Source organism: Hippocampus comes, unplaced genomic scaffold, assembly GCF_001891065.2.
Source record: "Hippocampus comes isolate QL1 unplaced genomic scaffold, H_comes_QL1_v1.1 scaffold96, whole genome shotgun sequence".
NCBI classification, from domain to species: domain Eukaryota; kingdom Metazoa; phylum Chordata; class Actinopteri; order Syngnathiformes; family Syngnathidae; genus Hippocampus; species Hippocampus comes.
The window spans coordinates 1,608,285-1,621,672 of NW_017806074.1; the positions used below are offsets into that span (position 1 = coordinate 1,608,285).

The 13,388-nt window shown below is 43.0% G+C and overlaps 1 protein-coding gene across 1 annotated transcript; it reads right to left on the minus strand.

The window, feature by feature from the left end:
* Positions 1–6,430: 6,430 nt before the first annotated feature.
* Positions 6,431–9,046, minus strand: tspan7 (tetraspanin 7). The gene is made up of 8 exons (XM_019894429.1): positions 9,043–9,046; positions 8,743–8,963; positions 8,122–8,196; positions 7,936–8,031; positions 7,121–7,276; positions 6,775–6,858; positions 6,538–6,623; positions 6,431–6,447 (listed from the first exon to the last, which is right to left on the minus strand). The coding sequence occupies exons 1-7, from the start codon at positions 9,044–9,046 to the stop codon at positions 6,555–6,557; spliced, it is 705 nt and encodes a 234-aa protein (XP_019749988.1). The 3' UTR covers positions 6,431–6,447; positions 6,538–6,554.
* Positions 9,047–13,388: the final 4,342 nt, after the last annotated feature.

A 13,388-nucleotide genomic window follows, 5' to 3' on the forward strand; every position in this document is an offset into this window, starting at 1 on the left:
GGAATTTATTAAAGTTGAAATTCACACATTTCAACATTCCAGGGGGCGCTACTGAGTGAGTTTTTCAGGAATTGTGTTCCTGACTCCTAAAAGATTTGTAATAGGTTACACGCACTTGATAAAATGTGTGAATTTTCGGCCCTGTTAACAGCGCCAAAAAAGCCCATTCATTCGAAACACTCATCATAAAAACACCGATTCGAAAGTTGGGCTCGACTACTGAATTGTCGTGTCTAAAAGCACTGCTTCTTTACAATTCTGCCGGCAGTGGCTGCCTCTGAATTTCTTCATCACACACAAAATGTTTGGACAAGTTGTGACCTTGTGGAATTGATTTATTTCAAATTTAGTGGCAAGTCATCAAACTTGGCTGCCATACTCTGCCCACATGCAATGACAGCGTCACCTACATGCCTACTATATGTGGTTCCAATTTGACAGCAATCAGACAAAATGCCCTGGACTTGCTCGTTTTTCAAGGACCACTGAGAAACGGCCCAAAGAACTCTGTAATGGCCACTTCAAACCAAAATGGCAGACTTCCTGTGTCTTTTTCAGGCATGACTTCTGAGACTTTGTGTGGGTCTCTTCATGCTTACCAAATTTCATGTTGCTAAGGAAACAGGCTTCGGGGGCTGAGATTTCAAAGATTACTGGGGAATGGCATTAGGCCAATTTACGGGTGGTGGGGCGGGCCAGTGAAAGGGGTATGGGGGTGGGGATCACGCAGGCAATTGATGGTGAGGAATTCCGTCGAATCAGGTGGACTGATTGTTGATTAACACACCAGCAATTAAGTCCAAATGAGTGCACTACTGGGCTGCAACCAGCTGAGGCGCTGTTGAGTCTCTCTCAACGAGTTCAAGAATATGTTGAAGGGCAACACAACATCAGCTATGGGGGTGGGGGGAGCAATATTCTGCACAATACAACATTGGCATGGAAAGAGGAGTTCAGAATAGTCAGATTCCTCTCATTGACACAGTCATAGACTAATTGATCGTTTATTTTCCACCTAGTGATAAATTCAGTCAGCTGCCCATCTCTAATGAAAATGTATCACTTCTGGTAGGGCACTTCACCCTGCGCCCCGAAAGCAGACGGGACTACTGTGGTTTATAACTCGACCACAAATAACACAGTTTTACCCACTTCCTGTGTAAACTGCCCATAAGGCATGAAACACCTTTTACACAATATGGAATTTGTCACAGATTACAAAATTGACAAAAATGTACATTTTTCAGGACAGCCCTAATCCAAATGTAGCTTTTGTCATATTTTCTTTGGCACAAAACTGAAAGGCAATAAACGTAGATGACATTTTAATTTGGGCAATACAAGTAAATATTTGCAGTTTTGCTCTTGAGAAAATTTGCTTTCCCACGTTTCACAACAAAGAAATAAGTGTTGTCCCTCATGTTGGCGAACCAACTTAAATATATAAGTCAAACAACTTGTTTGCACAATTGCCAAAAATGAGAATAGTTTTTGGTCGTCATGTGTGAGGTCTCTCACATATTAAAAATCGATCAAAATGTTGTGATGTGCGTATCCCGCAGCATTACTTTTAACCGGTGTACACAGTTAGGCTGAACAATTAATTCAGCTCAAATTGACATTGCAAAGTAGTGGTATGCAATTTCCAAATCGCTGCTTCATTTTGGCCTCGGCTAATGAGCCACATGCTGCTTCACTCAGACATCATTGTAAGATCACATATCGCAGTCCGCTGTGTTAAATTTCCATTACAGCCGGGAAACGTCATCTGCACGCACCTCATTCAGTCTTGTGGTCTTGAACTGCACCTGAGCCAAGATCCCATCAACACACGAGCCGTGCTCTCCTGTCAACAGGGCTGTCAATCAAAGCCCCATCTCACTGACATCCACCCCCTCAAAATCTCCCCTCTCCCTGAGCCTTTGCACTTGTCACAGTAGGATACGAGGCAGTGGCGTCAAAGGCAGCCGCTAAACCCGCCACGTGCGCTTCGAAGGCTTTCTCACTCGCGGGGTGCTTCATGCCGCGATTACGCCGGGTGTCATCATCATCATCCCGGAGGCTTCAAAGAGGCGGGCGGGAGGAAGCGGCAGAGGTAGCGCAGATGAGGAGCCGCGTTGGGTGAAAAGTGTTTTGTGAAGGGGGGGCGGCGGGAGGCCAGAGGCGTGAGCGTCAATTAGAGGCAACGACAACAACATGAACACAAAGAGACGCCGCTACATCACTTTGGACACCGCTAAACGACATCTAATGGTGGCGTTAAATAATAAAGACGTCGTCTGCACAACAACAGCCTCTTAGCGCTGTCACACACTTAAGACAAATGGAATCAAATGATCCTTTCAGGATTTTTTTGCTACCATTTTTGCATTAAGGGGAAAGTTGAGCAGTGCCCCATTAAATTCAGCAGATGGATGGTGTGGTGGAAACCCCTCCGCCGTTTTCTTACAGAGCAGTGATAACCGACCATCGTGCTGCGAGAGATCAACAGGTGTGCAGTGGCAAATTATATAGTACTGAAATGGTCCAAAAATTTGGCATTCAACAGTCAAGTACAGTCATGCAGACAATAATGAAGAATACTTTCGTAAGGTAAGTGACTCAGTAAGCCGCAGGACAATTAATCGACCACGACTATTGGTCCTAATCGTGAGCATATCAATGGGGCTTTCCATTATATATATTTGTAGCGGGGCCTTTCTTTCGGCAACGGTTTGGTTGATTTTAAATACAATGTGTAATTCTCATTCTTTGATGTTTAGTTTGACAGTAAACTTCACCTGTTAGAGGCATTTGAAGTCTCTTTTTTGATGAATTGTTCACTATTTGCCACACTGCTGCCTATAGTGAGTGAGTCGAATTGACTTCACTACCACCAGAGCACTCAAAGCAACCATGTATTTTTGGAGCGGATTACTTGGATATACATTATTTCCTATGGGAAATATAACTTTAGATTTCATACAATCCAATTTTAATCCGACTTTCTGCAACCGATTAATGATGAAAACCAAGGTTCTGTTGTCGTTCATTGGCACCAAGACGCAATCGATTGCAACAAAGCAATACCTGCTTTGGCCAAAAGCAGTGAATCGGTGAGTCTGCGAGGTAAACACGAAGTCTGCGAATCGGTGAATTACTAAGGGGGGGGGGCGTGCAGTCGCACCTCTAAATAGTACCCCTCGCTAATTACACATCAGCGTAGTTTAGCATAAATATATATATTTACTTATTTATTTTTTCATAAATGCATACGACAGCATAGATTGAAATTAAACGAACATTTGTTTCACTCTAACGCTGCTGCTGATTATGACCGGCCGCTGCGTTGGCGTGTATGCGCGTGAGAGACATTAAAAGACAGACTAATCGCGCTTCCCCGGTGGATGTCTCCCTCTGGCCTCTATCAGGCATGAAGGGGGAGGGGGGCGGAAGGGAAGGGAAAGGCGGGGGCGGTGGTTGGGGGGGCTGGGGGGCGGAAGCCAGCGGCACTCACGCTCCATTAGCGGACCCACTGCCGCGCCGCTCCGCCGGTAATTTGTGTAACGAGGTTGCAGCGAACCCGAGCAGCCCGGGCTTCGCCGAGTAATAGCCTCTCCTTCCCATCATCTCGCCGCTTTGCCGACCTTATTATGGATGCAGGCAGCGCCGCGCAGCGTCTCCCTCGCTTCGCTCTCTTCCTCTCCCCCTCACTCGCGCTCACTCGGACGTTACGTTTTCACCTGAAGCCGCAGCGCCTTCAAGCGAACGGCTGCGGTACTACACGCAGCCGCCTGCTTCGTCTCCCAAGGACACGTGTCGAACTCGAGGCCCGAGGGGGGCCTACATCCGGTTGCCAAATCTCTTTTTTTTTTTTTTTTTTTTTTTTTGCGGTCCTGTAGATATTTCAAGCACCCCCGGCCCACCACCAATTTCCTTGTTAACATAATTTGAGCAGCACTTGTACACTTGAATAGTTACAGGGAATTCCCTTGTCATTTGAAGCATTTAGTTGCAGAAAATCAAATTTGGCCACAACACAAAGAAGGCTGTTTTTTGGGCGTCTTAAGTTTTTCTACAGCTGTATATACAGGGTTATAGAGACAGAACACTGCGAAGAGCGAAATCCACAGTTGACAGGCCCCTCGCTTAATGGTTTTAATTGAATAAGATGCCACAAGATGGTGCAGCCTGACTCAATGAAGCGCACCCCCTCACTTCAATTAAATTCCTTGACCCCAAGATGCCGCACTATGGCACCAAAGCAGTACTTGATGAAAAAATTAATAATGTGACACCCTCACTTCCAAGAACAGACCAACAACCATTACATGAACGTTTTTAAAAATGAAATTACATGTAATGAGTCTTCTCAGTGTCATCCTTCAACATAAATTACATTATTACAGCAATGACCAATCTTGAACAAACAAATGTTCCATTTTGTCAGTTTATTGATAATAAGACCACTGATGGTGACATTGTTGATATTAGACAGTATGGTGATTTGTAGTGTGTGTGTGTGTGTGTGTGTGTGTGTGTGTGTGTGTGTGTGTGTGTGTGTGTGGTGACCTGTGTGTGTGTGTGTGTGTGTGTGTGTGGTGACCCCATGTGAAAGCTGGATGGCATTACAGTTGGATTTTGTTTAGTATGTACAAGATAAAAGAGCATACATGTACTCAAAGCAATGTACAACAGCAGAGTACAACTCAAGAGCCACTGAAAGAACAAGAAAAAATACAGCCAAAAAGTTACTGAGAAGTGATTTAAAAAATCCCTAAATCAAAGGGGGGGGGGGAATCACTGGTTGAAGCTGTAATGCCAAATCCTACTAAAAGTCTACATCAGAACATCAGCCACTACAAATTACTAGTCAGTACAAACAAATACTTTACGGCTAAACAGCAGATTAAACACAGCCAATTAACATATTCAAATTAAACATTACATCATCATTATTATTATTATAAATTGCATTTACAGTACATATCTACAGATATGATGATGATGAAAGCGGCGTGTTGTTGATGCGCCACACACATGACACTGTCACTCTGAGGATCAAAGTTCAATTGAAACGTAGTGCTGCATAACAAGCAAAAAAAAAAAAAAAGGTCTTCACTTTTGGAGAATAAATATTGGAAGAATCCGAGAAAATTGTGTTATTTAATGAGAACAAATTTTAAATGCTGTATCAGAACAGTTACAATCAGAATTTTACTTCGACAAAAGTGAGAATTTTATGCGAATAAAGTCTAATTATTACATACTAAAGTCAGAACATTCAGAAAAAGTAATGATTTTTGTGCTAAAACTAAAGATGCAATATTATGAGAATATTTATGATCAAAGAATGTCAGAAAATTATGGGAGGGGGAAAAAAAACGTTTGGAGATTTTTTTTTTAAAGTTAGAGAGAAGGGTTGGGAGATTAAATGTGACCAAAATAAAAAGTCCTAATTTGAGAGAAAAATGACAACTTGGAGAAGTTCAAAAAAATGTTGAATGATGATTAAAATGTCCTGATTAAAAAAACTCTCGTAATCAAGAATTAAGTCAGAAATGTAAATGTAAATTAATTAAAGTTAGTGAAATATAGTTCAATAAAAATTCATAATTTCACCAGGAAAAAAAAAGAACTAATTATTTTATGCAAATAAAATTGTAACATTCCTCGGAGTCGTAATTATAATATTTCGTGATAGAAATTGAATGAGAAAATTTGTAATATTTAATCATAGTCATAATACATTTTTGTTTTAAATGAATATTAACGAGTATTAAAATTAGGGGGGAACAGGAAAAAAATCCCAACACACAAAAGTAATTATTTAAAATAAAAAGCTTGACCAGAATATAACCGTAACGACAATAAAAAGCACGCGTTCTAAAACATTACAGCGTGCGAGTGTTGCTCATTCACGTAACACCACTTTGATTCTTGAAAAAAATAAAACTTAATTTATTCCAAATTTATAAAAAAGCTTCAAAAGTATTTTTCCCCCTCACCACTGTTTGATTTTCTTCGAGGTGTGGTCCTAATATTCGCACAGTTCCTGCGCTTCGTTCACAAATTGAGTGGGGGAAGAAAAAGAGACTGCAGTGCAACAGCACCCCCTACCGTCTGATAGCAGATTAAATAAATTTCTTCTTCCGTCTCCTTGAAAACAAGAGTCCAGTACCCGTATTAATCGTGACGTTTAAACACACTTTACACCCATCTATTAAAACAGTGTCAAATGTGTGCAAAAAGCGAGCCTTCGGTGCAGTCAGTGCCAGTGTGACAATGTGTTGTTGTGTGGCACACAGAGCGGTGAGTGGGAATGAGGCTTAACGTGATCCTACGTGTTGTACATGATGTCCACGGTACAGGCAGCAAGACGGAGGGAGGGAAAAATGAACTGTTCGAACATGATTTAAGGAAAGAAAGTAGTCTCGGTGTCTTTTTTTTAATCTTCTCTTCATCTCACTGAAAAGACAATGGAATTATTAATGGCAAAAGGAGACGTTTTTATTTTATTTATTCATTTTGTTATAAAAGTCACACCCCCATTCCCACCTGCCATGTGACGTCAGTTACACCATCTCATACTGGTTGGCTGTGATGATCCTGGAAAGGCAGCAGGCCAGCAACATGCCAATAAGCTGAAAAACACACACACACACACACACACGCACAAAAACACAACAACAATCTGTTTGTTCTCTACCAAGTACATTCCAATAAAACATCAAAATAGTCCAAAACTTTAAAAAGGAGTATTTATTAACATCCTTTTTATTTTGTCCACGTTACCTGTGAGAAGGCAATGCCAAAGGTGACGCCTGCGATGATGGCCATGTTGGTTTCCATGAACGAAGTGACCAGCTCATAGCACCCCTGCATTCAAACAACACCCACACACACACGCGCACACACACACACACACACACACACAGACACACACACACACACACACACACACACACACAGACACACACACACACACACACACACACACACACAGACACACACACACACACACACACACACACACACACGCATCAGAACACATGTCAACAACACAACTGTGAAACCTTTTCATGCAGAGTGCGTGCGTGCGTGCGTGTGTGTGTGTGTGAAACCCAAGCGCAGCGCTAACCTGGTGATAAACTTTGTTGGGGGCCACAGTTGCGTTACGGAGGTCGCCAGGGTTGCAGTCCGAGGAGTTCACGCAGCAGCTGGCGGGAATGCCGTTGGACGGATAATAGACACTGCCGAACCAGCTGGTGTAGTTGTACACGCCGCAGCAGCGCAGCTACGAAGGTGCATACGCACAAATTGCAATCAAGTCTCAAAGTGTGTATTGATTTTTTTTTTTTTTTGGTTTAGTCATTTTTTTCACTTGATTCAAATGATCAGCTCATCAGTAAGGTCTGAGAAGCCTGATAATGATCTTGATTATTTGAATCAGGTGTGTTGGAGTGGAGGAGGGAGACATCTAAAACATACTGGACAGGGGCCCTCACGGACCCGGTTTACACACCCCTGTTTTAAGTCATATAGCTTTACCTTCAAATAACTATAAAGAGAAATTAACCAGGGTATCAGTAATGATCCGTGTGGTACGCCTATCATGAGTGCAATGTTCATCTCTCTCAGTTCTGATATTATTTCACTTTTAAATTAACTACATTTGGTTTTAATCTTTACAAACTTATTTTTAAACATTTCAGTACCAATTTTATTGAATTCATGTGCAATATGTTTTCACTTAAAAACATTTTTTTTTCATTTTTCTATAAGCCCGGTGTTATTGTTCAAGCTGTGTATAATGCTTTATTTAAAAAGTGTTTAGTGCATATTTACGTTCGCATCTCCTCATTTGCCTTGATTTGCAGGAAATTGATTTAATCAATTGCAAGCAAACACACTGTGCTGATCTTTAACGTATAAACCAGTCTTGTGTAGGCTTACTCTGTTCTGCAGGTTGTCAACAGCGCGGCTCGCCTCGTCCTCTGAGTTGTAGTTGAGGACCGCGTCGGTGTATGTCCTGTGGAAAGTTCCCTTGATCTGCGAAATGTGCAAAAATGACATCACGACACGAGTGGTTTTGGATTGACACTTTCTCGACTTTGGCACTGAAATAAAGCGCACGCTGACCTCGTGGCGAAAGACAAATCCGCTAATCCCGGCCACCAATTCAGCGAGGAAGACCAGCGACAGAAACATGGCATACTACACAGAGGGAGAAAGAACACGACTGAGAAACACTCGCTGTACAGCAAAATAAGGCTCAGTTTTGAGCTCTTCGATAATTTGGGTAGTGACATCGAAATATTAAAAGCAGTTCTTCGGAAGATGCAGTGCAATACTACACCGTTGAAAACTTGAAATGCTATAATTCCCTCTCCATCTTATCTTCCAGATTTGGCTTTTGGGTCCCAGTATTTCACAGATTTTTTTTTAAAATGGTACAGTTCCTGCCTCTCATGCATTTTGGGTGTACTTCCACTGTCAACCACTAGATGGCATCACATTATTTTGGTGTAAATCTGAAAGGAGAAGAATGAAAACAGGAATTATTTCAGCTCGTTTTTGCTCCAGTTTATTAGATTGGATGAAACATTTGGTCGTTTATTTTGTCCAATGTTTGAGGTGCTATAATCGGTCGGGCCCAAGCACTTTTACTATCCATTAGTCTTGCTTATGCAACTCCCGCGATGGTGGAGGGAATTTGTCTCAATCTGGCACAATGCATGGAGGGTATCGTTAGCTTCTTACCAGTTTCAACATCCATGGGCTTCCTCTGCATGTGGCGAAGCATCCGAATAGGCCAAAAACTACAATGACAGTCCCGGTGCCAATGAGCACATAGGGAGCGTTGGTGGAGTTGTCAGCGATGAGCGAGATGTACGGGCCCAGCATCAACTTGCCCCATACTCCAACTGCCAGCAGGATAGCGCCAGTGATCTGTAGTAGGGGACAGGATGAGGCATTGTTTACCAACCGTTATTGAGACATCCATTTTACATGAACAAAAATCTCATGACACCTGGCACAACAACAGACAAAAATGTTTACCCATGCGCGACATCATGTCAACTTGTGCTAGCGTCTTATTTACGCGAGTATGCTAGCTAATGACATCGATGAAGCTCATGTGAAGGTGATTTGTGTTTAAGATTTTAACTACGAAATACAGGTGTTTATGGAACATGGGTTCATAGCTGTGTTTGTGCTCGATGCGTATTGATAAAGTTGTTTGAATGCATTCTGTTCGAACGATTTTGCAGTATGTTCGAACGACATAGCCCAGTTCAAACTGTTTACTCCACATTGGCAGTTCCATGTTAATGTAAGTTGAGGGGTTCGTAGTTTTGGAATGGATGGCTCTACGTTAAGAATGGGCAAAAAGGAGAAATGGACTTCGCTTGAACGTAGCTTTTATTTTTCAACGTCTGCCTCCGCAGTACCAACGAGAACACCTCTTTCCGGCTACTAAACCACTTCCTGCTTTCCTTCAGCCAATCAGACGTTCTCAACATAAACATATTTAAGTAATTATTAAAGAGAATATAATTCAGGTTACCTTAACGTGAAACACTATACTGTAATACTCAAAAATAAAATGATAATAATTAACAACATAACAAAAGCTTACATTAAAATCCCTTCGCATATTTTCAATCAAAACCGCTGTTGCGATGTAAATCTGTTTTTGTCGCGCCCTTAATCACGCCATATTCATGTGCCGCAGCACCTTGGTGGGGAATCGAAAGCGTAAAATGATGGCGTGAGCAGGAAAGGGAAGCGGCTTTTTTTTTCTCCCATCTCCCTCTAGACGGGCAGCATGGAGGCGGATCAAGGTGGAACAAGAAAGGGGGGCAATTAGAGACGGGGGATGCGTTTATGCGGCGTGCAGGATAGCGATCACGTGCTTCGTGAACAACGGAGAAAGAGAATGGAGGCGCATCAAAGGCGTCGCTTTGATCCGTCGCGAGACGCTTCCGCCTGTTGCGCTGCTCTTAGCATTTCAAATGAAGGCAGCGGATAAAAGAACGCCGTTGTGCGAGGCAGCTGAATGAAGCGCCGGCGTGCGCGTCTCGGCTGGGAACGTCTTTTCCGGCATGGAGCGGTGGAGGGCGGGGGTGGGGGGCGCTGACGACGATGATCCGCCCCCGGGCGACGGCGGGCCGTCATCCTAAACCTTCCAAGAGCAGGCAGCTTGCCTTCCCGCTGTCAACGCAACCTGACAGCAAGACGTCTGTACAAAATGTCTCCCTCAAACCTCGTAGAGAGGAAAGAAAAAAAAAAAAAAAAAAAAAAAACAAGCTCAGCTCTGATGGAAAATGATTCAGCGAGGCTGGAACAGTAGCAGGTCCTTTCCTGGGAATGTTTCCCTCTTGGCTGTAGGTCAACCTGGTCTATAAAGCCACAAAAAGGAGAGGAACATCCCAAATGAAACACAACTTGATTTGCGAGTTGTTCTAATAGAGAACCCTTTTCCCATAGGAAATATTATCAAGTTAATTGGTTCCAGCCACCATAAAAGCGATTTATTAACAGTACTGGCCAAGTGTTAAATAACCCTGTAACATTACTAACCGTCATAAAAATATAAAGAAAGGTTGAAACAATTTTAGGGGGGAAAAAATGGCCAAATAAAAGCAACTATTGTTACGGGACTTTTGATCATGTTAATGCTGTGTGCAGAATTAATGAGAAGAGCAGGCAGTATGTGTCACTGGGTTGTAGTGTCGCAAGATTTGCTTTTGGCCCCGTGCGGCTTTGCAGGGGCCGCTCGCCTTCATTTCCATCCAAACTAGTTCGTGCAGGTCAGAGCTCGCTGACACCGTTTTACACTTTTGCCCCGTTGGCAGAGCACGAACACAAACCATCCGACGCCGGAGGTCGTTTTGGACGCCGGACTTCCAGCCTGCATGCTGGGAATCTGGCTGAACGACCCCGACCCCCCTACCCCCATTAAAAAAAAAAGGATCATTGCACTTCAATCTCAGAGGGTCAGGGGTGAAAATAACATGGGTTTGTACAGCTGTTAAACAGCCACGCAGGCATGTTTTCTTATCAACACACGTGCGCAAACAAGGACAATGACTTCCAGATGAGTGTTGACATGATAAGACGATAAACTCTCCAACCAGACAAAGCAAAGTGCAACCAGACAATTGAAATACAGCAACTAGTTGTGTATTAGGGCGGCAGTTGCAGTATTTTACATATTGCTATTTATTCATGCAGAGGCATTTTTAGTATTTTCAACAACATTAGCAATACATCACAAGTCACATCATGTCAAGGTAGAATTTAAAACCCCAAAAAAAAAAAAAAAAAAATTCCCCAAGCCACAAATGTTGATTCACACAACATTATGGCGTAACCGTGCGTCAGAGTCCACTGGAACGCTAACCGTTGTTAAACACACCAACTCCAAATAGCCTATAATCATCTTTGCCACTGTGTTAGAAAAAAGTCTTTGTGGTAAGTCTTGACATTTTTAGGTCCATCCATCCATTATCCCGACCACTTAATGGGGCACAACATGAGTCAAATCTCCACATTTCATTGCAGCCGGCGTAAACGTGCTTCAGTGGGTGCTGCTGTTTTGGTTAGCAACAAAATTCCTTTTCATGTGTATGATGGCGTCTATGAAGTGAGGTTATTAGAGGTACTAGTTTTTGCCACATACTGACCACCCGATTGTTTCCCCCATGGAAAATGAGAGGCATTTTTGAGCGAACGATGCACCCGACGACTTATTGTAGCAAAAGTGTCTATTTAAGCTTGTTATTGACCGAATGCGCCGGGCACAAAAAAAGGGCTCATTAACTTTATTATTATTTATTTTATTATTTTTTTACGGGTATTTATGAATACAACCAATAATCACTGAATGTAGCCAATTGGCCATCCCGACAGTTTTTGCTTTATTGGCAAGGTGCTATCTGACGCAACGCAAAATCTCAAGTTAACAAGAAGCATGGCTGCGTGCGGATTAGTTTTCTCGCTGTTACGTCTATAAATGGCGATTCTCTGAGGGGGCGCATCGTCTCTCTTGATGATGCTGCTCTCGCTGTTCTGTTTATGGCCTTGGTGATTGCAGATAAATTGTTTCCTGCTTCCTGTCCGCGCTGCACACAAGTGGCTTGTTGGGAGCGTTCATTTTCAAGGCCCAACGGGAAATCAATTCCAAGAGGATACGAGGGCTTCTCAACTTGTTATGTCGCCTTGTGAATTCCAAACAGCTTGGGAGCCGCGCACCACGCCACCCCCTTTCTCTCTGCCCAACCCCCCGCTGCACTTTTGTTTGAAATTCAACACCACGCGGGCCCTCTCGGTCGGAGAGTTTAAAGGAGGTCAGCTTTCTTCCCTCCTAATAAAGAAGCGGGAGGTGCGATGACAAAATGTGCTGGCGAGGACACGACGCACCACCTGCTCCATCTGGGCGAGACGTATAACAAGCCCAGCTATTCACACTCGACACATTATTTGCAAGCCGATGACAGTGAAAAGCGAGGCCCGGCGTCGGGGCCTCAAAAGCTCGGCGAGCCTCGACCTCCGGGGGGGTTCAGAAAAACGAGCCGCTGACAGTGATCTCTCTACGCACGCGAAACCCGAAGCCGCTGAGGTCTCGCCGAGTGAATGTCCGACCCGACTAAATATAAAAGCTTGGTGACACGGACACATGGCTGCATGGAGGCCAGCAAAGTCTCAGCCATACTATGCTGAAGACCAAGTCCCTATCAGTCAATATAGTGGCTCTCAGTGCTGGTGAAAGTCTTGCATTCACTTCGTTGCTGATGCTTACATCATACTCGCATGGCATAAGTGGCCAGATGAGAACTGCAAATTTTTTCATGGCTTAAAAAATAAAAATTTTTTAAAACTGCAGCGTTCCATATGTTAAATCCAACAATATGGCAACGCGGCATGGTCTACAGTCATAATATTGTAAATAAATGTTTTATATTTGTTATATTTATATCTAGTAGTGCTGCAACCAAGCGATTATTTCAATAAGCAATTCATCCGTTGATTACTTGGATTTTGAAATCGATGTTTTAACCCTTTCAGAGACAGCGGTTACTACAGTGGACAGCTTAGCATGTTATCAAGTTACAGGGTGCGTGAAAGGGTTAAAAAAAAGTCTGCACACCCATGTTCAAATGCCAAGTGTGCCCAAGATAATTTCCAAACATTATGACCCAAAATAAGATACAAGTACCAGTCAGAGGGATAGTATAGAAGAATTTCCACTGCAATAAATATGCCACCGAACATACAGAGTGACAACATCAAGTGAAGAAAATATGCCGCATTGGTCACATTATCAAGATAAAAAATAAAACGGGTCAGTGAGGCTGCCAAGAGGCTAACGAAAGAGCTGCAAGAATTTTGGGGCAAGTACT